This window comes from Gadus morhua, chromosome 10 (genome assembly GCF_902167405.1).
Source record: "Gadus morhua chromosome 10, gadMor3.0, whole genome shotgun sequence".
NCBI classification, from domain to species: Eukaryota; Metazoa; Chordata; class Actinopteri; order Gadiformes; family Gadidae; genus Gadus; species Gadus morhua.
In genome coordinates, this window is record NC_044057.1 from 19,368,859 (window position 1) to 19,395,895 (window position 27,037).

Below are 27,037 nucleotides of genomic sequence, written 5' to 3' on the forward strand. Positions count from 1 at the left end.
ATATTCTTTTGTTGTGTTTATTTAATTGATTGCTGTCTTTTTGTTTAACTAGACTTTCGTTCTATAATTGTCTAATGGGAATCAAACAAACTCAACCAGATGCAATTCAGTGATCAGCACTTGAAAGGGTTAAGAATCGCAGGCCCCCCCCCCCCCCCCCCCCACACGGACACACACACTCACAGAGGCAAACCCACAAATGTGACAAGTGACAGGCGTCGAGGAAGTGGATGTATGAAATCGTATGACACCTCACTGGCGGGCCACAGAGTCCCTCTCCAGCACCACCATGATAAACACCTACCAGACAAGCGCGTTTCCACCCCAGCCACCGCCGCGGCACACCAGCCTGCCAGCCGAACACCTGGCCCCCAGACGGGGCCCCACCAGGGCTGTGGTCCGGGTGTTAGGGCTGGTCGTGGTGCTCCACCTGCTCCTGTCTTGTGGAGGATTCTACTATTTGTACACTGGCAGAATGGTAACCTCCACCCTTGAATCTAGCATTGATGTCAGTACTGAAGATGATCATAATAGTCCTTTGTTTGAAGAACAACAGTTGCCAATGGAAGCTTTTTGTGTAAATTACATTTATAGTTTATTATGCTTTTTGAAAATTCATGTATGTTGTTTTAGAAAACAGTTAGGACACTTCACTATTCTAGGAATTAAATTACTTGTTCAAATGCTTTTTTTTTTTAAATGACTAATAACATGATTAATAACATCCTCTCTTTGTTGCTCATTTCTGTTAGATCTCTCCACTTGAGTCTGCGAAACCCAATGAGGAGGGCAAAAGTAGGTAAACTTTAGTTTTTCTTAAATCACAGTTTTTCAGAATCACTTTGGCTCAATTAATTAATTAACTAACTAATTAATATTAGAATTATCTAAACTGTAAATGCAATTGTCACCACTGTTTAAAGGCACCCAGTGTAACTTTCAAGGCTTAAAAATAAACATTCAATTTCTAGTCTTTTTTACACGTAGTAAGTTTCAATAATTCCATACCATTACATACCGACATTCAAGCAGCAAAGATGAGACGTCGTTGTGTGGCGAGAACTGATAGAAAATCGATAACAACAACAATGCCGCCATTTTCTTTATTTTTTGTAACCTACAATTAATAAAGCAGGCTTCCAGTCAATGGAAAAATGGCTTCTCCCCACCGGCGATTGTTGTCGTTTACGATTTTCTATCAGTTCTCACCACACAGCGACGTCTCATCTTTGCTCCTTGAATGTTGATATGTAATGGTATGGAGTTATTGAAACTTACTACGTGTAAAAAAGACTAGAAATTGAATGTTTATTTTTCATTGAATGTTTACATAAAGTTGCACTGGGTGCCTTTAATGACAGCACAAACTCGATTGGTTGGCTGGTAAAATCGTAATTCCTATTTCATTATCATCATCTGGACTTGAACATTTTGCAGACATCAACATTCCGTATGCTTAATATGTAATATTCATGTTTGTCTGACTTGAATTTTGATATCGAATGGATAATTTCGCATGTGATGGCTTTCGACCTTACAATCAAGAATTGAGCCAAAGCGATCGAGAAACACATTAACATTTCCATTGTTAACATGGTTTTACACCCGGTCAAACCTCCTTGACCTAGGGTGAAAAAAGATGAACACTACTGTTTTCCTTCGCAGTTTCCGCTCAAACTTCCGAGCGACGCTCAGAGAAAGCGTCCCCCAAGGTCATGGCGGGCATGACAGTCAAGAGACCACCGAGCGATATTAGGAGCACACCTTCGCGAAGTGGTGGTGGTGAGTTAGCCCCCCCCCCCCCCCGTTCACTGTAAGCGTCTTCGGGTCATTGAAAAGCGCTATATAAATATAATGAATTATTATTATTATTATTATTAAACATAATTATCCGATACGGCAGCAGCCTGCCAAAGAAATATTTCTTTCCCTTTCCATAATAAAATGCAAATTTAACGATTTTAAGTCATCTGTGATTCATACTTGCAGGGCAATACCTGCAGTGGAACATGGATCACTCCATTCTGAAGAACGTAGGCTACTACTGGGCCAGCTGGCTGAAGGTGCAGCAGCCCGGAGACTACTACGTCTACGCCCGGGTCAGCTTCTCCGGGGGAGGCACGGAGGGCATGCCCCTGGTCAGCATGGTCAAACGGAAGCACAACGACACGGGCAAGCCCCATGACGTGATGAAGGCATATTGCAGCTTGGGGAACCACAACACGGGCCCGTGCACGGCCTCGCAGGGGCAGGTACTGAGCCTGCAGATGGGGAACCTGCTGAGCGTGTGGGTGGAGAACCACACATGGGTAGACTACGAGAGAGGAGCCACCACGTTTGGAATGTTTAAGCTGTAGGAGGACGCCTCCTAGCGCTTTGTAACATCCGGTCTGTGGTGTCCAATAGGAGGGGACATCAACTATTTATAAAGACGTGATGAATGCAATTTTATGGCTAAGCAATGTAGGAGCTTCTTGCTCTTTTTTTTAATGGATACCTAATACCAGATGATGTATATTTTAATTTATTTATAAGAAGTGCTTTTCATTTTATGAGAAAGGATGTTTTTTTTTTTTATTATATTTATAAATGTGTGTTTGATCTAAAAGCCCAGTCGTTGTTTTTCTTTAAACATGTGAAAACCGAATTAAAATACAGTGACAAACAGTCAGTCAACTGAAGTTGGCTCACTAAACACAGATTACAAACCAATATGGATAAATGCCCCCATGCAAGTTTTTCTCTGGGGCAGAGCACATTTGAAATAAGCGTTGTAAGACACTTGAGACATGTGAATAGAATTGATACTTAATTGTCCATGGTCTCATTCCAGTATTACTAATCTCCTCAGTTTACCTTCAGTGTCAATATGCAGATGTGCTCAAAAAGCTATTTCATCTACAAAAAGTCCTTTGTCAACTTTACTAAAACAATTCATTGTAAGACGTTAATAAATAGTGGAAGGCTCAAACCCGTCTAAAAAACTGCCGAAGCCTCTTTCTCTAGCGAGGGGGTAGCGGTGTAGAAGTGATGCATGCACAGGAAGTCCTGAGCTGTAGTCGGCTCAGCTACCTACTCTTTGTGTGACTAGCGAGCTGTGATGGGTTTTCAATGGAACATGCACGTCGCTTACTACGGCTGCACTGATCCCTTTGTGTATAATCTAAGAGACACAATCCATAGGATTCATTTGCTTTTCTTTGTAATTTGTTTTATTAAAAGAATGGCCATAATGACAAATGATGTAGGGTAGAGAGTCTACAAAAAAAAGCATTACAATACTTGTAACAATAGGATTTGCATAGAACAATTTTCTTTTCAAAATAGCCCAAAGCTCTACTGGAAACGTGGGGGTTCTTGATAAACAATGTGGACGTACTTGACCCCCCCCACAAACTCCTCTGTTCCACTAAGTGCTCACTGAGGTTACTTTGACCTTAAACACAACAGCAAAGGAGAACGCATAGGTCAGTGAAAAAAGTTGAGATGGTATAAGGAGCTTTATGCATTACGACACATACAGACCGCTTTACAGGCGAAACAATGTGGACCGTGTCTGGAACACGTCAGAACATGTCAGAACAAAATGGTTCTGTTCATTCTGTTTAAGCATCTTCTAATGACTTTCAACGACCGAATCGTTGGGGAACGGGTGTAATCATAAACTGGTTGGACCAACAATTCAGTCTAGCCTCGGGAGGCTGGGATACAAATGCTTCAACTGTCAATTCCCACTTTTGTTTATTTACATCTGGTCAACATGGCTATAGAGAAAACAGCAGTCGGCCAATAAAAACGCCTTACTCTAGTTGACGGTGTACCAAACCCCTCCCCCCCTGCCCACAAAATAATAAAAAACCTTGGAGGGCAGTTGTAGATCAACGGTGTCACAGGGCAAACATCAACCATAGCTGGAATTCTACTTGTCAAAAGCAAAGTACACAGTAAGCCTGAGTGCAAACCGAAGTATTTCCACTTGAAATCATTCTCAGAACCACCAGCGCATCTAGAACATAAACCACACTTTGACGGTTGTTTTTTTTTGCTTCAACTTTTCAGTATACCGACGGCTTCACAAGGCACTTAAAACTGTTCTCTGCGGTATTACGTGCACGAAGCCCCCACACTCTCACACATCTCCAAAACCTCCCTCGGTTTGTTTGCAATTTGTTTGCAGATTTATATATACATATAACTCTGAAAATAAACCCTACATCGGTAAGAAAGAAAAGAAGGAGATGCCAATATTGTAACTCAAACTCTTGTGGTAGATAATTTCCTATTGACCAAAATTCAAAATTTTCTGCCTATAAAAACAGGTTCGGTAGAACTCCAGACAGGTGCAAAGGTAGCAAACTGCATTTTTTTTTTTTACTTAACATAATTAGATGTTTAGAATATACAATAAATACATATTTAAAAAAACAACCCATTAGTTAATATTTAAATGCTACTTTTATACATTTAGTCTGAAAAGTAGTTGACATCCTTATTATTATCATTATTGGTATTTTATACTGTATATAACAGACACTTCCGGATATATACTATTTTGTTATGAGCCTGCATCCCTGATAGTCGTAGTCATTTCAATATTTTGATTATCAAAGTTCTAATGCAGTACTGTCGTACTGTAGAAACACCGTACATCATGCGATATACAGACAAAGTCACGGATGCATTAAGAAACTACAGCAAAGGTCAGAGATCCAAAACATCGGGCCTCCGTTTGATAGCCAAGAGGTCAAAGCTTGTACCAAACTAAGTGATGGGATTATTAAGTCTTATTAAGTCAAGCTTGTAATAATAACACATGACGGAAGTGGCTAGAACAGAGATGGTAGGGGGGGGGGGGGGGGGATCTAGCCGTCAACCTCCATCCGTTCATGAAGGAAAGAGCAGCACGGTGAGTGCTCAGCCAGGCCTCCACCGAGGTTTCTCCTAGATTTCGCTTTCACTGCCGATTTGAAGCGTGTAGCTGCTGGTGACGACGGTCCTGAAAAGAGCATTGGTTCACGACCCCCCCCCCCCCCCCCCCCCCCGCTGTCGTTTGTGGCATGTGCAGACACCCTTCCCCCACAGCGGATGCCGGAGTGTGTGTGAGAGTGAGTGTGAGTGTGAGCGTCACCGGGGTGTTAATGTTGTTTGGTGTAACTCTGTTGGATCTAAATCCCCCCAAAAAAAGGCCGGCCTCCCGCTGGCGATCGCTCCGGGTGTGAGGTGGGGAGGGGGGGGGGGATCCAGCATCAGAAGCGGGCAGTGGTCCCGGCCGTGTCCACGGGGGAGGGAGGGGGGGGGGGGGGTCTCCGCTTTCAAAATGCGGAAAAACGGTGCGAGGAGTAACTAAGGAAAAACGGACGGCCGGACAGAGCCAGACAGACGTGCCCGCCCCGTTAAAAGCATGCTTACGTATATATGTACCATCGATTGGACGTTGGACCCCCCCCCCCCGCCCACCCCCTACCCCCAACCAGCATGAGGAGGTGAGGCGGGGGGGGGGGGGGGGGGAGGGAGGGAGCAGACTGTGCTCAGTGGTTGGCGTCGTCCCACGCCATGTCGTTCTTCTGCTTGGACAGCTTGCGCACCACTCGCTCCAGGTCCTTACGGGACTTCTGCTCATCCTCCAGGAACTGCCTCATCCGGTTGTGCTCCTGTGTACGCGCGCACACACACACACACACCATTTTTGTAAGTGATATAAGTAATGACCATCCCATTGTAATAAAGAAGTACAGACATGCATACACCCAACATGTGTATCAGTATCTGAGTCTCAGTATCAGGGTATCTTGTTCCCTACACCTGAGGAAAAATTACCTTTTTCAATTCATGAACCTCGTCCTTTAATGCATACACGGCATCAACCAGGCTTCTGAAAAACCCAAAAATGAAGAACAAGTTTATTCAATTGCGCAAGATTGTTGATGGTAGATTTGCTGTTAAAATGAATTGCTGAGGTGTTATGAGGGGCGAGGGGGGGGGGGGGGGTGAAGTCCGGCCACCTTGAGTGACAAGGTCTTACTTTTCCTCGATGACGGTCTGGCCGTTGCTCTTCATTTCCTCCACAATGATCTTTTCCTCCTCTGGCAGCAGAACCTGAGGCCCACACTCTTTCCTCACTGGCACATGCCACACACCCACACCCACACACACACACAACCACACACACACACACACAATTAGACATAAGGCACATTTCAAATCCTACCAATAGCATGTGACGTGTTGAGATCCGAGGCAGAGCGCCCAGCAGGCGAGCGTGGCAGCAGCTCCCCACCTGAGGCGCTCTGGTGCAGGCCGGCCCCGGTGCAGTACGCCTCGATCACCTTCAGGATCTGGGCGTCTTCCTCCAACGCTGCCGTGCCTGAAGAGCACACAGGCACCACAGGTCACAACAACACACTGATTAGCGGGTATGCTCGCACGCACACACACACACACAGCCTCCCACTCAGACACACTGGGGAGAGAGAAAGAACAAAATGCACTAGGGAAGTACAAGCACCACGTTTATAGATGGTATTCCTCCGTGGCTTTCCCTCCTCTCTCACCACGCACGCACGCACGCACGCACACACACACACACACACACACACACACACACACACACACACACACACACACACACACACACACACACACACACACACACACACACACACACACACAGACACAGACACAGACACACACACACACACACACACACACACACACACACACACACAGACACACACACACACACACACACACACACACACGATTTGCCATTGTGCGTTTAGCTAATTTATTAACCTGCTGTAATCTCACCATTGCTATCGAGGATAACTGCGGCCATGTTTCGACTACATGTATTCAGCACTGGCATAAAGCTTCTGGGGGATTTTTTGAATTTCGTAGATATCTCCGCTATGATCTTTTACAAAGCCTTACTGGAAAAAGCATCCATCATCACCCAAAAAAACTGAAAGGAGTATTCGCTTTCACATCATGTTTCATTTTTCGGACTGAAGTGGACGTTAGTTCGCCACGTTTGTCCTTTTCTTCCTTTTGTAGCAACTTTGGAGAATAAAAAACACTAAAACATACTTTTCCGGATGAGGGAGTCATCCTCAGAGGGCTTCCTGTCCTTCTTGCGGTTCCCGGGCAGGAACTTCTTTATGGGACGCGGGCTCTTGCTGGAGTCCTGCAGGGACAAAGACCCAGGGGTGAGTGTTTGGAGCCTGTGTCGACCCCGTCATGTCAACATGCCGATGCACGGACCGCATCTACGCTGCAAGCTTACACGGAAGCACATGTCTGGTAAACAGACCAACAAGCCACGACAACAACAAACAGCAGCAATAAACCACAACATTTGCCATAATGCACATCAAGCATGTAGTGGGGACAACTCTGATAGGTATCTTTAAGTATATTTATCGGTTCAGTTGGGGAACCCATTTTGTAGGCATACCACATGAGCAGTGTCTGATTATACAATGAAAGCACTGTGCGCTAATGAACGGTCACCACATTCATTGGCACACCGTCCACTTCTTTTGGCATTCAAAAAACAATGAACCACTGATAATCAAACAGGTTATATATGAACTGTTACTGTATATAATGTGTATGTTTATGCTGACGCCTAAGCCAACTCCTGCCATGCTCAAATGCTAAACGGAACTGTTGTGATTACTAATGTGTTTTGTGATTAACAGCTGTATTATGACAGCTGAAACTCTTCATGAATATCATCTAACTCCTCTTTGTTTAAAGTGTCATTGTTTGCAACAGACCAAAAAAGATGAAAAGCAGTCAAACAGCGTACCACCTCCTCCGTGGCAAAGAGCAATGGCCAACTTGAAACTGCAAATCCACAATGTGGAGATGATACAAAACGACGAGGATCTACTAGTACCGACCCACATGGCTATAGAGGAGAGTGCATTCACCTGTCGGAGAGACTCTGAGCATAAGACAGGGGGCGGACAGACGTGCGGTCAGAATCGGTGGAACGGTGGGACAGGTGTGCGAAGCAGGCGCAGGAAACAAACGATGACCGGGTAAGGGCGCACGGCAGAACAGTGGCACGACAAAATGCATGGATGCGCACACGCACACACAGCAGGAAGATTGTGAGATCTAACCTTACCTTCATGATATAAGACATCCTCTATGGGAGACGGCGGCAAACAACGAGAGAAAGAAAGAGAGAGGGAGTGAAATGTGCATGAAAAAAATATATGACAAGAGGATGATGCAATAGGATAGAATATTTTAACAATTCAAACAGACCCATCCCCAGCCATTTGGGGGGTGTGTGTGTGTGTGTGTGTGTGTGTGTGTGTGTGTGTGTGTGTGTGTGTGTGTGTGTGTGTGTGTGTGTGTGTGTGTGTGTGTGTGTGTGTGTGTGTGTGTGTGTGTGTGTGTGTGTGAGACATATGGAGAAGTAAAAAGAGGATGACTGATGGAGAGACAAATGTACAACTCAAAAGACAGATTGTGAGGTTGCGCATGCAAACGTCACCATTCACAAAACCAAAAACATCATGACCTAGATGGCTATTCGCTCGCTGCCTGCTCTGCGCTGGTCTTGGACCTGTGCAGGAATCGACGTGCATTTGGTGCGTCGCTAGGAGACCACACGGCAAACCCGTGATGAGCGCGGTGGTCAAGCAGCGCCAAACCCACAGACTGAAATGAGGAAATAGGTCGCAGGCGATGCAGCGGTGACCCGATTACTAAAAGACGCCATCAGCGGTGGAAACCGTTTTGACACGGTGCCGGCTCGCCACGCCATTTAACGTCCGATGGGGGAAAAAAAAAAACGAACTACAACCTGGTGACGCTGGTTCATCGGTTTGCATTTCATCCTGGGTTTGATTCCATCGCGGGACGCAGGGAGGTCTGTGGCGCGAGCGAGCTAAACACTTTGGTTGGCGTGGTCGCCAATCGATACAAGGCCCCTCAGACGCTCTCTCTCTCCCTGTCCGGCGGTGACCCCGACGGCCCACAGAGAGTACGCCCCAGCGGGCGTGACCTTTGACCCTGCTTTGCTGCGGACCTTCCGGGACGGCTCAAAACACGGAGCAAAGGAAGAGTGGCCACGCAGACTGGTTGTGGTTACACTACATCTGGGAGACACGTTGCAAGGGCTGATTGGGATCTTTTGAGAGCCGCGGAGGGTTAAACCAGAGATCCTCTCGTTGGCATACATCTACTCGAGCACGAGTGGTTTGTGGCTTTAATCACAGTGATGGCATTGCAGCTCTATCTACTTCCTGGAAAGGGGGGGTTGTTCACAGAAGACTACATTGGTGACTGGTTCAGCGGTTTAGTGGAAAGAGGGTCACAGATGTAAAATGCTTGATGAGTGGAATTCTGCATGTGGGGGTGTGTGTGTGTGTGTGTGTGTGTGTGTGTGCGCGTGCAAGGAGGTATGCGTGGTTAGACACATTAGATACAGTAAGGTTTAGGGGGGAAAACATGTGGAATTCTCCCCAATTACAAAACTATTATAACATCTTTCTCACTCAAATATTCATCTCATGTCCTACGATATATGGTTACCCCTTCGTAGTCTTAATTTTTATTGTTTCCATCATCTCAAGTTCATTGAAAAAAAATGATCTAAATGACTCAACGTAACGCTGAGGCTCAGACATTACATTGACCCAAAATCGCAACGTAAAATAATACATTGGACAATCACGTTAAGTATGTTAGTACATTCAACCAATACATGGAACAACAGGCTTCGGGCCGTGCCCATGGGTGTGTGTGGCGGAGTGTACCTGGACGTGGACGGGCTTCCCTACCTCCTTGTAGCCCAGAGCGGCAGAGGGTTTGAGAGGGGGCGCGGGGCGCAGGCAGCTCAGGGACCAGGGCTTGCTCAGCTTGGGGGGCTCCAGGGGGCTTCGGCTGCCCACGCTGAAGCTGCCCAGGTGGGACAGGTGGGAGGGCGTGCCGACCATGCTCAGAGGCTTACCCTCTGCCGTCTGCACACACACAAACACGCACACGCACAACCCTCAGATCAATATGTTTGAAAAGCGTGAATGTGACTCTGACATGGAGCGGAGATACAAGGCGTGTTGGGGATTACACAGTCTTCATGGCAATTCATCAAGCAGCGTTGTGTCTAATAATTATGTGAGAACTTGAAGACCACTGTAAACAAAATGGTTAGGTTAAGTTAGTTGTCTCTCTCCTTTAGAGAGTGACAGCTAAGGCCACCTAGTTTAAACTAGGATTTCCCTTATTCATTGAAATACATTGTTTGTTTATTCTTGTAAAACTCATTTGGAATGAAATTGAGCTAATTTCACCGAAATCTAAACTTTTAACTGGGATTTTCCTCAAGACGTGAAAGTAACAATCATCTACACTCTTGCTTCACACTTCTCATTATCCTTCACAGACTTCCTGCATCAAAGTGAGAAGTTGCTTCACGGCACTGTTCACACCTCTCTATAATGTAAAACTTCTCAATAAACTGACATCCTGTGTTGATGTTATGCAGACGTCAACATGAGCTAATACAGTAGTTAGCATTAACTAAGAGATAATTAACAGTTAACTCATAATGTAGTAACAAATTACTAATTGTGTTCCAAGTTTACGAAAGGCATTTCATTTAACTAAGGAAATGGTGTTCATATTAACTAAAGTATTAATTTCTATATTATTGAAAAGGTAGGCTTATTACTGATGAACCAGTGTTTGGAAGTGGTTGATGAATGTACTCTTATTGTAAGGTGTCAGATGCACTCCATCCCTTGCGGTATGACCCTGTTCGTTGGTCTGTACCTTCTGGATGGTGCCCACAGGACTGCCTCCTTTGATGTAGGGCTGCAGGTGCTCCAGCCACTCTTGGTAATCCTGCAGTGTACTGCAGAACACCGTCAGACGCTCCATCACGCTCCCTGTAAAACACACACACACACACACACACACACACACACACACACACACACACACACACACACACACACACACACACACACACACACACACACACACACACACACACACACACACACACACACACTTTAATTAAAAAATGTAACCTTGGTGCCACTATGGCAGAGGTGTGACTTTATAAAATCAGAAGTGTCACATTTGTTCCGAATCTAAATACATTTACTTGAGAAAAGTATAATGACCTGTTATTCTGAATGACTGAGTATATAAACCGACAATTGGGATAAAGCTTTCACAGAGAAAACTAAATTCTGTCACAGCGGCCAAATAGCCTAACCCTCAGAAAATGATTCATGATTTCAACGAGGGGGTTTCTGTCTTGTTTTTTACATTTCTTACTTAAATTGCTTGTTGGTTTTTTTGTATGTCTAATGCACCTTCAGTTGGCATTCCCAATTTCGTTGTATAGGCGACTGTACAATGACAATAAAGGCTTATCTTATCTTAATACAGGTATGGATCAATAGAACATGTTACATGCCTAACCAGGTCATAGTGGCCTTAATAACAACACCATCTACATCACTTAAAGACACCAGTATCTCCCAATGTCTCAGGCAATTAAGTGAAAACATCCCATTTCAATGCTAGTCCACGGTTGTTGTTTTATAAATTTCTCTGTTAAAGTTCCCCCCGTTTGTCAGAAATTATAACATCCTTAGGGTGGAAACATAACGGATCAAAACGAAATTACAGCGACCCAATATTAGGTGTATAACACAAACTCAGACATTGACTCATCGTAGGAAAGGAAGAAGCATAAAAGCAGGTCGGTTGCAGAAGCAGACCAGAATAACACTACTTATAGAGAGCCATTCTCCGGATGGTGAATCACGCGTGGATGGTCAGTCTCTTTTAGAATGACGTAAATGGCTGCCGTACAAAAGTGAGATAGTGTGGGTTTAGAGGTTAAGGATCTGACTGTGGAGGGCGACTGACCTGTGATATCGAAGACATAGTGGGCGGTCTCTGGGTCCTCTGGCTGTCTGGTCACTGTAGCGCCTGTCAGAGGTAGTCTGCTCTGTAAAGTGAGCGGGGAGATATGTATTATTCATGCATACCTCATACCTCAAAACATACTAGTCTTTACAATGTAATAATAGTTTTAATACTAGGCATTAGCCTGTGAAATCATATACACCATGTCTAATATGATTATAATCTGAAGGTAAAAAACGATATGTTTCCCGGCGCTGACACAGGATATCTGCTTGAGACTGCGTGCCGTTTATGAGGAAATGCAAACCAATGACACTACAAACTAAAGCCCCCTCCTGCAGTACCCACCTGGTAAATGAAGCCACTCATCCTGGGGCTAGCCGATAGCATGACCAGCATATTAGGGAACAGCATCAGGTAGCACTCCTCTTTCTCCTGCAACAAACACAACCTTTTAGTTTAATATGCAGCACTGAATTTTTTTTTTTGGTACGGGTTTGAGTTTGTGCCCTCGTAGTTTCACAAATTTGAGGTCTGACAACAAAAAACCTCAATTCTGGGTTTCACTCTCTATTCCTTTCATATTGGTTTCGATTAACCATGTTGCTAAGGGGGAATCAGCAGACACAATCAAGGCCAGCCCTCTCACACTTGGTTGGAAGACCGGCTAAACGTTATTGAAGTCCATCAGCCGAAGGAACTTCGGCTCAGTTTCATCCCCAGTTTACTCTTAATCCTTAATGTTTAATTTCTTTGTTCAACCATTGCCTACGCATTTTGAGACTGTTTGTTTAGATTTCCAATCAGATCAAACCATTTCATATATATGTGATTAATGCACAGAGATTGGCAGAACCTCAAACGTATGCTCTGAATGAAACTATGGGGAATATGCTGCAGCTGACAAGCGCAACCTTGAAGAATAGAGACAACGCCAAAATAGGGACGCCAAAATAGGGAGGGATCTTGGAGCCTCAAATCATGACGGGTGTGAAACTGACGTCTCTGGGGTTCGAAACATAAATGACCATGGTGATCTATATGAAGCGTACGCCACTAAACTAAACGTACAACCTCATATCCCTGTTTATACTAAACAATGTGCTCAAATAATGTCTGTCTGAAGGGAATCTTTTTATAGGGTTAGCATCATGACAGTGTTTACATTGTTATATAATACAAATACAACTTCATATGGTCATGAAAGCTATGCAGAGAGGTTGCTAAAGCAAAGTACATTAAAAACAATTCAGAAGTGGAATATTTTCTAATCTTGGTTAAAAGTTCACGAGAAAAACAAGATCAGTTACACAAGAATTACTGATCCTTCCGACTTAACTCGTTCCTTCAACTGACTTTTGCCCTGGCAAAAGGGTGCCTCAGACGCCATACCTTTTAACCTCCAACCTTTGACCTTCCCCAGCGTCAATACACCGATTTCCCTATTGTTCCCTTTGCACCCGCCTACTTCCTACAAACTGTATTATTCCATAGGCCGTCGCATCCAACCAGCGCTCAGTGCCTCACCTCGCTGGTGCCACTCTGCGTGTGGACGGTGGACATGTAGGCCACGCTGCCCAGGCTCTTCATGCTGTCTCCCTCCCAGCCTCTCACCGGCTCCGACAGGATCTGGAGCTCCAGGTTCTTACGCTTCCTCAGGTCCTGGCACTGCGTCTGAGGACCACCGTGAAACAATGTTAGTACATTATAGGATTGAATGCGATATGGGTATAACAATTTAATTTTAATATTGAAACGGTTAAACAAAAAAAAACACCATTCTGCAAGCTTTATTATATTTATTATTTACTATTAAAAAGTTAGATTTGACTTGTTTTTTGTCCAATTGCTTTTGCGCTTGTCGCCAATGGTAACAGGGCTCTGTTTAGTCAATGGCTTGCCTTATCTTGATAAGACTTGCGCTCGAGGTAAGCTGCGGTCAGGTTACAGGTCTGCAGATAAGGTCATGTTTGTCTCCCGGTGTGGGTAGCTTCATTTTGGCATAAACTCCACACACAGGGCTCTGTTTATTTTCCAACAACGTTCTGGCAGAGCGTTCCAGAAGACAGCCCGGCTGTACAGATGCAAGGTTCAGAGGACCGCTGTCAGGGGCTCTCCCTCTTCACTCAGGAAAACATGACAAAGCAACAGCTTGCATAATTTTGGTTTCATTACGAGTTGACTTATGTCTTCGGATCAGGTTGGAGCACTATAGTAAAGAAAAAAAAAAAAAAATCAACCTTGTGGTTAAATCTTCCCCCCAAACACGTCAGCGTTTCCCCTATGATTCCTTTTACCGGAGGGGTTCGGAGGTGTTTGAGGTGCACCATGCCCTGGTGCACGGTGCTGATACGAGTTCATGGTGAGGAAGAGGGTGAGAACTGGGCCATGCGCTCAGGACACAGAAGGTTTTAGTGCGATCACCGATACTAGACGGGTACCGGTGCATTCCAACAGTAAAGCTGCTTTCACACCGCCGCGCGGCAACTCGCCGCCTCCATTCCTTTCAATGAGGGAAAGGCGACAGAGGGGAGGCCGTTACAAAAGCGGCTGTAAACCAGGAAGCGGTTGCCGCCCACGTGATCGTGCACCGATTTGGCCCCAATGCTCAGCTTTCGCCTGGCCCTTCACACCGTCGCGCAGAACCCTCCGCAAGGGAGGCGGTTATAAGGGCGGTTGCCGCGCGGCGGTGTGCAAGCACCTTAATGGTCACGTACAATGGTAAAACAGTATCATATTACAAGAAATAGCATGAGAGCTTACTATGTCTGCGAGACACTTTTTTTTGGCATTCATTTTAGTGAAGATACAGTTTTCAGTCTGCGATTTGTAGCCATCCCATCATCTGGATTTCATAATACGGTCGGATCTGTGCTACACAACCAAATATGTTGGGTTCTTTCTATTTAGTTGATTGTTGTTTTACTTTTCCTCCTTCTGCTTCCTTAAGCCATTCATGAACTTATACAAACTACAGTACCATCATGGTACTGTAATTCTAATTCATCATTTCTAATTCCCCCCCCAAAATGCAGATGCAGTTGCACTAGTCATCCGGCACCGGTTCACTGGTGGATGTGGGAGTACACTCACACACACGGGTTATGGTTCTAGAACTGAGGAAACTATTGTAGGTAGCAGGAAAGACTTGTATAATCTTTGTGCGTTTGCAGGTGAGACTCTTGATATCCGTCAGCCAAAAAGGCTGACAGATATTTTGATTAGATGTTGAATCGTCCTTTAGTTTGGCTCCGTTATTTAAAGACAAATGGGAATACTTGGTGAACAAAAAAGCAAAACATACGAATCAAATCTTTAACTTTAAATTGCGATCATGCTCTGAAACACTTCTACGAGTGGTTATTTTCACTCCTTTCTTTGGAATGGGCAAATCTAAGTGTTAATTATTCATTGGTTCCGAATTAAAGAGAGATCCACATGTGACTGGCGAATCAAAGCCTGTTGCTTAGCGACCTTCGACTCAATACAGCAAATATGATATCCACCAAGAAACACCGTTTCTTTTCATTGGATTCCGTGCATGGTCAAGTAGAGAATTCTGTAGCAGACTTACCACTAGGTTTTTAAAAGCTGCCATCGCCTTCACAATGTCGCCATAGTCTGGGTGGGCGTCCTGTGAAACGCATTAATTAAGTCACACCCCAATGCTTATTATACGTACACACAACTTATTTCAAGGTACAGATACATTTGAAACCAAACTAAATGCGTAAGAAAGAAAGAACTGTATACACAAAAAAGTTATCATGGTATATTAGCGGTCAATACTACAAAATTTCAAAGCTCCCATGCTTCCAGAGGTACGGCGCTCATTGCAACATGACACGGCAGCGTGCAGGCCCTCAAAAGGGAGGGCGATCCCTGGGGCTTTACCTCCACGTGTCTCTCCAGCTCCTGCAGCAGCGTGGGGTACTTGTCCAGCCTCATGAAGGGCCGACTAAGGCTGGTGGTGAGGGTCAGGATGCCTGGTCCACTCGCCCCCTGGCTCTCCATGAACTTATCCAGCTCTTCACTGGGGAGGACGGACACACACACACACACACACACACATACATACAAAACACACCATGAGCCTGGTTATAATAGTAATGTGGACCTTAATACAAACCACTGCTGTTTCCAAAATAAACATGAAACATTTGGCCATCATTAAGATACCAAATGTATCTTGTATGAAAATGTGTTTAATGTGAGCAGGTTTTGAATGCTTGTCACACGCACTACATACAACAACAGTGTGCATCCTATTTCCTGCTACACAGTAATAATCCACGTCAATGTCAAGCTCAATGCAAATTTAAATGATGTTATCAAATCACATTGTTTGAATACTAGTGCTCTAGCTATTTAGTGACACGCGGTTGTTAAATGCTTTTGATGTGTGCCAGAGATGAGTGAGCTTCTGCCAGTTGACTTAATAGTGGGCCGTAAATTATAAAGTCCTTTGTTACCAATCACATCGAAAATAGTTTATAGTTGAAAGAACCACATAGGTAAGATAAACAAGACATTGTTGAAATTCCCACAAGCAGAACATAATTCACTCGACAGTCGACACAGTTCCTTTACTAGCCTTTAGAGAGAGCAAGCCTGACCCCTTGTGGCCAAAAGACATTGCGGGCGGCAGTTACTCCGGAGGCAGAGTGGGTTGTCTGGCAACAGGAAGGGTGCTGGTTCAATCCAGGGCTGATCCTAACTAAGTGTCGAGGTGTCCCTGAGCAAGATTCTTATCCTTATCGGCTCCAGATGGCTACATACCTGGCTGTAGCCTTGCATGGCTGGCACCAACATCTGTGTGTGTGTGAGTGAAAGTGTGTGTGTTGTGGCAGAATTGTTAAACCTTTCTAGTGGCCATATGGTGTGAAAAGCACTATATAAATAAAGTCAATATACCGTTTGAAATACAGCCATTTATAAAAGAAAATTTGGTAAATTGTTGCTCGATTTAATTAAGCAATTGGTGTTCTTCAACAATTTATAGGAAAGACTAAAATTAGAGATTCTATGCATCACTTGTAGAATAACTAATGGCGTTGCATAAACTGATAAAGATAATGGTATCGGACATTAGTAGCAATACACATATATATGTGTATAGACAAAAAGACAAACAATTTATAATCGTGTGTGTGTGTGTGTGTGTGTGTGTGTGTGTGTGTGTGTGTGTGTGTGTGTGTGTGTGTGTGTGTGTGTGTGTGTGTGTGTGTGTGTGTGTGTGTGTGTGTGTGTGTGTGTGTGTGTGTGTGTGTGTATATATATATACACACACACACACACGATTATAAATTGTTTGTCTTTTTCACCTATTCATGCAAACATTCACACAGAAACAGCATAGTGCCAGCCTTATGGGTTGTCTGAAACCTTTGACGATAAGGTGTCTTGCTCAGGGACACCTCGACACCTGTAAGCTGGAGATTGAACCAGCATCCCGTCCCCCTCCATCTCCTGAGCCACTGCTCCCCACAATGCATTGGGGCCTACTCCCCTCAGCCTCCAGGAGCTGTGTTCCCCGGTGCGGCGGGGGGCTGACCTGTGGTCGGTGAGGACGCACACGGCCGAGGGGTGGCTGGAGCAGTAGGCCAGGTACAGGTGTCTGATCTGAGGCAGCAGGTTGAGATAGCAGCCGGCCACGCGCTGCAGGCTCTCTTGGACTCTGCGGCAGAGAGAGAGAGAGAGAGGGAGAAGGAGACAGAGAGAGAATTATCAAAGTTTGTATTCATCCGCGTTGCCAATGCATATGTTTAATTTCCGTAACAATAATGCTCTTTTGAATTTAACTGAACTGAGGAACGGAAGGCTAGAGAATCTATGCAGGTTTTTGAAAAGGCCGGTCCAAAGGGAGGGTCACAGAGAAAGACAGCACAACACAGAAGAGGATCAGTAACAACACAAAGACGGATCAAAGTGCTACACACAACACAAATAATTGAATGAAATCTCCTCCTCTATATTTAACGACCACAAGGTGGCGCACCGAAAGATCACCGGACACATCATAGAGAAGTAACATCACCGCTGTGCGCTTCTATCAAACCTTCATTATCAATTACAATTACAATTAGGGCATTAAGAAGACGCTTTTATCCAAAGCGACTTACATCGGTTAATACACACATTGACACACCGACGGCAGAGTCAACCATACAAGGAGACAGCCAGCTCGTCAAGAGCAGTTAGGGTTAAGTGTCTTGCTCAGGGACCCATCAACACACATTAACTATTTACAGGAACGAATGAATAAGAAAGAAATAAGCTGTTGGGATCTCTAGCCATACTCTTCATGCATGGTGATGTGTCACATACACAACACAGTTGATTGTATTTTTTGTCTATAATCCTACAATTTGAGAAACAACTTCTGCCTCCAAACAGCAATCAGGGATGAGGTCACCTCAGAACACTTGGAGGCCGATACGGCTCAATTTGGCCCGACCTCTGATATGGTCCATTTTGGGCGTGGCTCAGCACAGTTCGGTGCATTTAAATTAGTAGTGAACACCCAAATCAGAGCAGAACGGTACGGCCAAAAGGGCTAATTGGTAAACGCCAAGAGAGACCTGACGTTGGACAGATGTACGGTTGTAGGGTAAAGAGGGAAATACCACTATGTGGCTGAAAGGGGGTCACGTGACTTACTTGGTGCATTCCTCGAGGGCCACACACAGGCCCTGCTGGAAAGTCAGGATCTCCTCCAGGTTCCCACACAGACTGGCACTGTCTGCGCTGCTCAGCCTAGACAGAACCCACATTATCCGTTAGCGTAACGCTGCACTCTGTCAGCCGTCTGGATTGACTGGCAGTAGCAGGCCAGAGAGCTAGCAGTCCACTGGTGTACCTTGTATGACTCAAGCATGCACGTTGGTTTGGAGTAAGAGATGGCCCATTCATTGCTAACATGAATAAACAAAGTGTATAAACAGGAGGAGGTGAGCAGTGCATGTGTGCATGCTTCTTTAGATTCCTTTGTATAAATGTTTGACTGTACCGTTTTATTGAGCGTACGGAATTCTTCACCCTAGATTAATACATACACATTGCAGGACTGTATAAATGTACCAACTCCTTCGATTTGACTTGATTTTCTTTTGATTTACAGCGTTAAATAATATGCAAAACAATGAGATATCCAACCGTCGTGATATGCATGAACCCGTTTCAACCCGTGGATACCAAAATACAAAAAAGATATTCCCGTACGGCGGGAGGCATGCATGCATTCTAATTAGCTGTGTAAGACAGTGTGCGATTGTTCCACATGGCTGAGAAAGTCCCGCCTAGCCCCTCTTTATGTCATACTTGTCACTGGCTTGCAGCGGCCGCAGATAGCAGCCCAGCACGGTCTGCAGTTCCTTCACAAACTCCCGCTCATGCTCCAAGATGTCCTGGACCACCTGGGAAAGTCAAGGGAACACTAGTATTCACACATTCGAAATCAGGCCAGCATCCTTACTACTCAGTGGACTTGATGAAAATTAAAGTTTAGAACACTGCAGCTATCCCTTCTGTTCAAGGTGAGGAAACTATGAGGTGTCTACCATCACCGTTTGAATTCAGGAAAGGGACGCATTTTGAGGAGGGTTGGACATGGGGATCGAGCCTAGAAACGTTAGGGTACTGGGAGGTAACACACTACTATCTGGTCTTAATTATAAAAGCCACCAACCCATGGCTCAGACAACCATGTGCTCCCTTCTTTCTAAATCAATTTGGTATACGGAGGAAAAAGGCGAGAAAGATCTTAACTTTGAACAAAAGCTGCATAGTGAAGGAAAGGTTACTTAATCGTATGAAGTTTATCATATGTAATGCATTGCTATTTTCTAAGTCAAAGGGTATTTCTACTGAACATGAAATGTTGCCCATTTTGGACAGAGCAGGAAAAGCCTATGCAAAAACTGAAAGAGAAAATGGCCATAAAAAGCAGCCAAAACCAAAGAGGAACTGCAGTACAGAGGGTAAAGTATGCAGTCTGTGTGTCAGAGTCAGTAAAAGCGGTCCTTACTCACCACACTGTAGTAGTTTTTGGTAAGCGGAGTTCCTTTAGGAGACCCCGGCTTCTCTGTAATGGAAATATCACACAACACTTATAAGAGACGCGCTGTGAAACATCATGAAAACATCACGAATAACACATCATGAAGAACCCGGCGTGAGAAATGGCCTGAACATTTCTTAAATAAGTAGACGAGTCATTATATTAACAAAGTGTAATTTAAATCATTGAATGTTTGTATATTATTATGATAAAAATGCTGCCTTAATCATTCCCCAAGATCCATTCAGTCCCAAGAACATGTTCCAACAGGAAACCTTGTGCTTGAAGGAGCCGAAGGAAAAAAAAAGAAAGAAAGCAGCAAAGGGTTTGAATTCACGTCCGTGGGGTTTCCAGGAGAGAAGGGCCCTAAAGGTAGCGTGAATAACAGCGTTGCCTTTGACTCCTGGCTGTTTGGTGGAACAACACAGTGTGTGACTTCCTTAGTGACTGATGCATTTTCTAAATTAGAGGGAGAAATGCTGTGGACGGCCGTGGTCCGATGGTGTCACACCTGCAAGCGATGTCCAAACTCGCTAACACAAGACACTGCGTGCCGAGACAACCTCTCAGCAACATCAGACACAATCTTCAGGGAGTGGGGGTTGAGGGTTGAACAACGCTCCAACATTAGCAGAGGATCTTAGCGGAAGCAAGCAGCAAAACTCACGCCAGCCCCGATATACTAAAGACGCCGTTGAGTCAATCGACTCAAGGGCCTACAGCGCCGTAACTGACCGCAGGGTTTGACCTCCCGGACGTAGTTGCTAGGGAACCAGCCCGTCCGGCCGCTCAGCGAGCCCTCCCACCAGCCGCCGTCCTCCTGCCGCGACACGTGGATGAGGTCGCCCTTGTTGAAGGAGAGCTCGTCCTCGTTGTTCTGCTTGAAGTTGAAGCGGGCCTTCACCATGGCCTGGCCGCCCCCGCCGTTCTCCCCCATCTCCTGTTCAGAGAGGTGTTGGTGGTGTTCGGGTCAGGGTATAGCATTGGTATGGGGGGGCCCCTGGAGAGCAGCTGAGGGTAGCAACAGCTAAAAAATGTAAGTGCGCATGCAAAATCTAATAGATGGCGTATATGAATCCACAATGGTGCATTTGCTTTGTGTGTGTGCAGTTTGTAAAATAAATAAATAAATAACGATAATTGAATAATTGGCAGATCATGGAATTTGCTGAGCATCAAGCGATCGTTACCATGTCTTAATGTCCGATAGGCAAATCCTTTATATCACTGTTGCCCAAAGTCTTACTGATGCGTATACAATCCCCTATTTTGTGTTGTGGATCAAATTAGGCTAAGTGGGTCAATAAAATGGAGATAGGGATTTTCGGCATTCCTGGATGATAAAACCCCTGTTAAACACCGCTGCCACGACTGTGACCAAGAAACACGAAGGCCCCGTCAATCAAATCAATGAAAACAATGAGTATTCTCCAATAATTAAATTCCATCAACCAGTGAATGGATTCCAGTGGCTGCACAGGTTTTCTTTAGCAAGAGAGCATACCAACACGGTATCCCTCTGATGAGCCACCACAAATCATGGACAGATCTCATTTCAAAACGCTTGATTTCGTTTTGGAATCCGCAAACACCACCCCTCCAATTAATTCCAATAATTATCAAATAATCTTTTTATCACATACTTAACGTTTCAGGAGGTCAATGTGTGTGTAATAAATAAAATGGTGTTTTTTACAATTGCCTGTCAGCAAAAAAAGAGGAAATAGTCGAAGGAAATGGCATTCAAATACATTGCGTACAACATAGAAATGAACAATGTGCATGCATGTGTGTGAGCGTGTCTGTGTCAGAGGCTATACCGCTGTTTTGGATTGTCTGCGTAGCGATCCTTTGGACTTGACAGAGGAGAGGTTATGTGAGGGACTAGAAGCAATGGAGCCCTGCGGTGGACATGATCTCTCCGTGGCACAGTCTGTGGGGAAAAGTGCAGTCTTCCGTTATTTTGGTGCATTCTCTGTTGCTCTAAACATCACCTTGGCCATGATACCACAGTCACAAACATTGCAGCCTTTGGCTGAACAACCTCTAGGTAACTCAACTCACATTCAATTCAGCTAGCAGCGGCTAGACTGTGCACATTATAGATCACACTTGACCTATAAACGTATTATTTAAATGAAAACCGACCATAACACATAGAATTGGGCTTATATCCTGTCGATAGCAGGTTTTATCATTAATTATTTTTGTATTGTTATTATAGAGTTATGATGGAGACCAGCATTACTAACTTAGACCTGGAAACAAGGATCACTTGGTACATATCCTAGTTGAATTACAGTTGTAAACTTAATGTCATACATTTAAAATTCATTAAAATGTGCTTGGCAGCAAAGGCAGAATAATTCAATTAAGTCATGGATAGGGTGGGTTTCTTAGACCACAGCATATGCATTCACAGCAGTGAGCATAAACAGATTTGACCAAACTAAATTTAAATAAAGCGAAGAGTCGGACTTTGAGTCCAATTTTATTTGACATTGTTAAAATGGTTTTCGACAGGCTCTGTTAAAAGACCTTAAAAACATTTACGCAAGGTCACTTTGGCATCCAATTATCTTTCATATCTCATGACAAAACATCTTCAAGAGACCATAGAGGGTTTTCCAAATGGATTGCTATAGAACACTCTGTCCCAACTTCAGACAAATTTCTGTACCCATTTGATGATTGTGAAAAATCCTAAATGCACTGAACCATTACACAACTGATAACACTGTTAGCTCTAGAATATTGGATGATTTAATGAGAACTGTGGACTAATGAACGCATCTGCGTCTTATTAATCGTCTCTCTAAATGAATTGTCTGATAGTGTACCTTGTAACAGATAATAACCTCAGAGAACTCCTGCTCCACTTAATATAACAAAAATGTATTTTCTCGCAACTAACTAAAAAGTTACTTTAAATAACAGACAGGATTCAACTTGATCTATCATAAGAGGTCTTCAAAGTTACTAAAAAAGCGATCTTTGCTATCTTTCTACTAAGTGCAGCCGCTATGTTGCATGCCTAAAAGAGAAAGCGGCTGACAGCGTACAAAAGCTCAAATTCTAGATCAGTTTTCACCCTCCCAAAATGTTTGGTAAACAAGCTGGAAGAGTGCTGCTCATCCCTTACCTTGTGTGGCAAAGTTGACCGCCAGCAGGGTGGTCAGAACCTTGCCAAATTGCTCCCCTGTGTACAAGCACTCGGCCTCAAAGCCCTGCAAAGACACCAGAGTCAGAAGATGCCTTTGTAAATGGAACTCGACAGTATATGCAGTACAACCTAGCACACGGGAATGATGGAGGGGAAAAAGTAGGTCAAAGACACATCCCCCTTACTCACCATCACTACTTCAAAAAGCAGAGATGTCTGCAGAGATGTTTACTTTAATACAGTATTAAATAAGTATCAAATTTAAAACGATGGTACTGGCATACAAGGCAGTCGATGGAACTGCCCCTGCCTACCTCCAAGCATTGGTAAAGCCACACACCCCAGCTCGATCCCTCCGCTCAACTAGCTCAGCTGGACGTCTGGTACCGCCATCGCTAAGAGCTAGCAAGGTTGATCAGCAAAGTCACAACTTTTCTCGGTTTTGGGACCTCAGTTGTGGAACGAGCTCCCTGCCGTTCTCAGGACCGCAGAGTCGCTCACTATCTTCCGAAAAAGGCTCAAGACTCACCTGTTCAGAGTCCACCTCGACTCTGCATAGCCACCCTCCACCCTTCTGGCCACCATTGTACATTGTATTGTATTGTATTGTGTTGTATTGTATTAGTACTTAACTGTGTAGCAACATTGTATTGTATTGTGTTGTATTGTATTTTTAGTACTTAACTGTGTGGCCACATTGTATTGTATTGTGTTGTATTGTATTATAGTACTTAACTGTGTAGCAACTGCAGTAGCTGCTATCATTGCTGTAACACGGGGAATTGGTTAGCCTAGCGATTGTTGTACTTGCACTTGGTTCTATGAACATCCTTACTGTACCGACAGCGATATATTGTTGCACTTCTTATGACAAATGTACTTATTGTAAGTCGCTTTGGATAAAAGCGTCTGCTAAAGGCCCTAAATGTAAATGTAAGTACAAGTAGGTGAATCCTGGCTGCTGCAGCAACCGACGATGCACACAGAGGAAGACATAGTGGGACTACTAGACTGCAACAGGCAGAGAGTGGCATGCGATGTGACCCATATTTTGTGATCTACAGATTTGGGCTGCAACGGTTCAGCTACTCATTCGTGCTTTGATGTGTTCTCTTCTGTGTATTCTGCACATGCACTCTGCGACACATTTCTTTATTTTTATAAAAAGATCCTAATTATTGTCTTAGAGTGGAAAGGCTTCTGTCATGTGTGTCAAGTTCTCACTCAGCGCTAAAACAACTGGCGTTACTAAACAATACTCCAGTTTAGCAATCTTTCTCATAATCTAGGCCAATATAAATTATGTACAAAAGGTTGTACCCTTTGAAAGTATTTAAAATGATCATCATAAAATGATCAAGAACATGCAAGTACAACAAAACACATCATTTAAATGATACGTTAGCAAACAAGCCACGAAAGAAAAATCCAAAAGAACAACTGCAAGTTGCTGAGCCTCTTCCTCAACATAACATCCTAAAACTGGACCGTATAAAGATCCCAATGCAGATGTGCATGATCCCCATTGGCCACGTTTTAATTATAGTTTCAATGAAAGAAGTCGCGCCTCACTGACTTGAGGGTGGTGAGTGAGAGCCACACGTCATCTAGGAAGGTTTGCCAAGGAGCTTGGGCCCTCTACAGCTGCCACTGCTTCCCCTCTTCTATATACCCACAGCAGAAGTGAAAGTAGGATGACTGCTCTCTTTGTGCAGTCACATGACAAGTGGGGCTATGGCTACGAGGACGAGTTGGGGGAAAAAAAAGGAAAAACAGACGCTAGCCACCATCACATCACTGGCCAAAGTACTGGGCAGGGCACCACAGAAGAAAGCGGTGGGACGATGGAGGCTATATTTGACAGTGGCGATCCAGAGCCTTGCTGCCCATGGGCAATCCTGCAGCCACAAAAAATATATATAATTATGGAGTGGTTGTAGGATGGTGGGCGAAGGCATACGGGACCTCCCAAACATAACAAACCAACTAGGCTGAACAAGTGAACCCACTTGACTTGCAGTGAGCACATCTTGCCGAGTCAATTGCTTGTTTAAAAGACCAAAAGGTACTATTTATAAAATGGGTGGAGAATCAACTGTCCAGTCTGGAAAATAGAGATGGGTACATGAAAGAGAAATATATATATTCTCTCTCCAAGCACTAATCATCTGCAGACTGCAGCTCCAGAACACACTTCCCATAATGGAGCCTGCAACAAAGTTACTAAATACATTCAATGTGTATAGGCTGTGAAGTTGGTCCACGAGTGGTGACTGTAGTCTATAACATAAGTACAGAATAACACAACCACAACCACAAGAAAGTTCCCTGACTGACAGCATGTGTGTTTACCAGGCCTGGTTGACAACACATGGAGGTGTGATGACAACATAGGCTATCCAAAGCAGTGAACAGCAGATCACAATGCATGATTGGAGACCGGAGTCATAGTGGGCCAAAAGTAGGATTTGAAGATAACCACTGTGGTAATTGAACGCCGAAAGATTACGATAGGGTAAAATAATTCCTGAAACTGTAACTTACCTCAACTTTCAATGACGTACATCCTCTTAGAAACTCCCGAATATTGGATATGCAGTCTGCTTCGGTCCTCGGATCTTGACAGTACTGGATAGAGACGTGAAATAAATATATAAACACATAACCTACCTTGGCTTAATACGCCGTAAGATTGTCTGAGGCCAACAATATTTCAAAAGAGACCTGATGAGCTGACTGTAATTTTGTAAGCACAGTGTACACAAGGGGGGAGGACGGCTGCAGTAATTCCAACTAGTCTATAGGGCTTCGTCTCCTCCATGCAGGAGGCTCAACTCAACCATGAAGCCGCTACCGCTTGCTCAGGGGGCGCGCGCACTGGAGTAACAGCATTCTAGGCGGAAGTGACGATTCATCACCCCTGCAACTGTTATTTATCATTCTTTACCTTCCTCAACTTCTTAAGTATTGCAACAACGCAGGGCCGAATAAAACGTCGACGTTGTTGAAAGTAGCCCGGATCAGATAAGCATAATTGTTTTGTTCAGCCGCCTGTATCTACAGGCAAGCTGTATAGGAAGTTGAACAGTTACGATCACCTTTTTTTTTCACAAAACATTTTGAGGGTGGCGAAGAATGCGGAACGTCTTCCCGTCGAAGAAAAATAAATAAAGTAATCTTAAAAGCAATTTCTGTGTCACCTTTCCACTTAATGTTGACGAAACTAAAATGATTAAAGAAATAACCACGTAGTTAGTGTTTCTTGTTCGTGTATAATCGATTAAACCACTCCCTTCTATTTCGGGGACTTTTAGAAGGGACGTTTACATTCACATGTCAACAAACTTCAAGAAAACGAGGGCCTAGTTGGACTCACCTTGGCAGTGAAACCAGGTACAACTCGCTCGATAAGTTTGCACACAACGACTCCATCCTTAAGCGATGTTTTAAGAAAGTCCTCTGGGTCCGCTATGTTCTTTTTAGGAGAACTGAGTACTCCCAGCGATATCAGCCAAGTCACCGTTTGCTCTTCGGGATTCATAGCGCCGAGTGTTGAACATTATCTAAACATGCATTTCAAAATCGGACGTCTCTTTTTCCGCATCAATGTATGCAACTCACATCCGCAATTCTGCAAGAAAAAACGTGCTACCGGACAACAGACTGATGATCACCCCTATCGGCAAACCGGGAACTTACATCGGCTGCTTATCTGAAACCGGTTTGGGACCGGTGTACCGTTGTTGAAAACCATGCTGTGCATCAACTGCAGTCATAAACATTGGTCATCTTGTGATTATATTAAATCCTGATGCAGTCAAACGACATTGTTATTATGAATGGGAGATGGTCAATTCGTTTGTTTCCAGCGATTTAACAACCCATAACTGAAATATAAAACGCAAACTGCA

The 27,037-nt window shown here is 44.2% G+C and overlaps 2 protein-coding genes across 8 annotated transcripts; one reads left to right on the forward strand and one right to left on the reverse strand.

The window, feature by feature from the left end:
* Positions 1-179: 179 nt before the first annotated feature.
* Positions 180-2,737, forward strand: cd40lg (CD40 ligand). Its single transcript, XM_030367506.1, has 4 exons — positions 180-478; positions 753-795; positions 1,666-1,782; positions 1,990-2,737. The coding sequence occupies exons 1-4, from the start codon at positions 245-247 to the stop codon at positions 2,355-2,357; spliced, it is 762 nt and encodes a 253-aa protein (XP_030223366.1). The 5' UTR covers positions 180-244; the 3' UTR covers positions 2,358-2,737.
* Positions 2,738-3,194: 457 nt separating this feature from the next.
* Positions 3,195-26,805, reverse strand: arhgef6 (Rac/Cdc42 guanine nucleotide exchange factor (GEF) 6). Of its 7 annotated transcripts, none has more exons than XM_030367499.1 (22): positions 26,503-26,805; positions 25,671-25,754; positions 23,106-23,190; positions 21,784-21,896; positions 20,699-20,903; positions 19,935-19,987; positions 19,225-19,319; positions 18,565-18,660; positions 17,459-17,581; positions 15,799-15,937; positions 15,479-15,538; positions 13,432-13,578; positions 12,253-12,339; positions 11,905-11,986; positions 10,792-10,907; positions 9,801-9,980; positions 8,135-8,155; positions 7,087-7,183; positions 6,278-6,364; positions 6,023-6,119; positions 5,818-5,872; positions 3,195-5,651 (listed from the first exon to the last, which is right to left on the reverse strand). In XM_030367499.1, exons 1-22 carry the CDS (start codon positions 26,665-26,667, stop codon positions 5,529-5,531), a joined length of 2,310 nt encoding a protein of 769 aa, XP_030223359.1. In that variant the 5' UTR covers positions 26,668-26,805; the 3' UTR covers positions 3,195-5,528. The 7 variants fall into 7 exon arrangements, with proteins under 7 accessions (XP_030223359.1, XP_030223358.1, XP_030223357.1 ...); XM_030367498.1 differs by having other exon boundaries at positions 5,818-5,881; XM_030367497.1 differs by having other exon boundaries at positions 9,777-9,980.
* Positions 26,806-27,037: the final 232 nt, after the last annotated feature.

Bases quoted from the DNA above. Each gene is read 5' to 3' on its own strand.
- cd40lg (XM_030367506.1), top strand. From the start codon at position 245: ATGACACCTCACTGGCGGGCCACAGAGTCCCTCTCCAGCACCACCATG. The intron at 796-1,665 runs GTAGGTAAACTT...TTTCCTTCGCAG, and splicing joins ACCCAATGAGGAGGGCAAAA to TTTCCGCTCAAACTTCCGAG. The intron at 1,783-1,989 runs GTGAGTTAGCCC...TCATACTTGCAG, and splicing joins ACCTTCGCGAAGTGGTGGTG to GGCAATACCTGCAGTGGAAC.
- arhgef6 (XM_030367496.1), bottom strand. From the start codon at position 26,667: ATGAATCCCGAAGAGCAAACGGTGACTTGGCTGATATCGCTGGGAGTA. The intron at 12,340-13,431 runs GTGAGGCACTGA...TGTTTGTTGCAG, and splicing joins CGCAGAGTGGCACCAGCGAG to GAGAAAGAGGAGTGCTACCT. The intron at 10,908-11,904 runs GTCAGTCGCCCT...TGTGTTTTACAG, and splicing joins CTATGTCTTCGATATCACAG to GGAGCGTGATGGAGCGTCTG.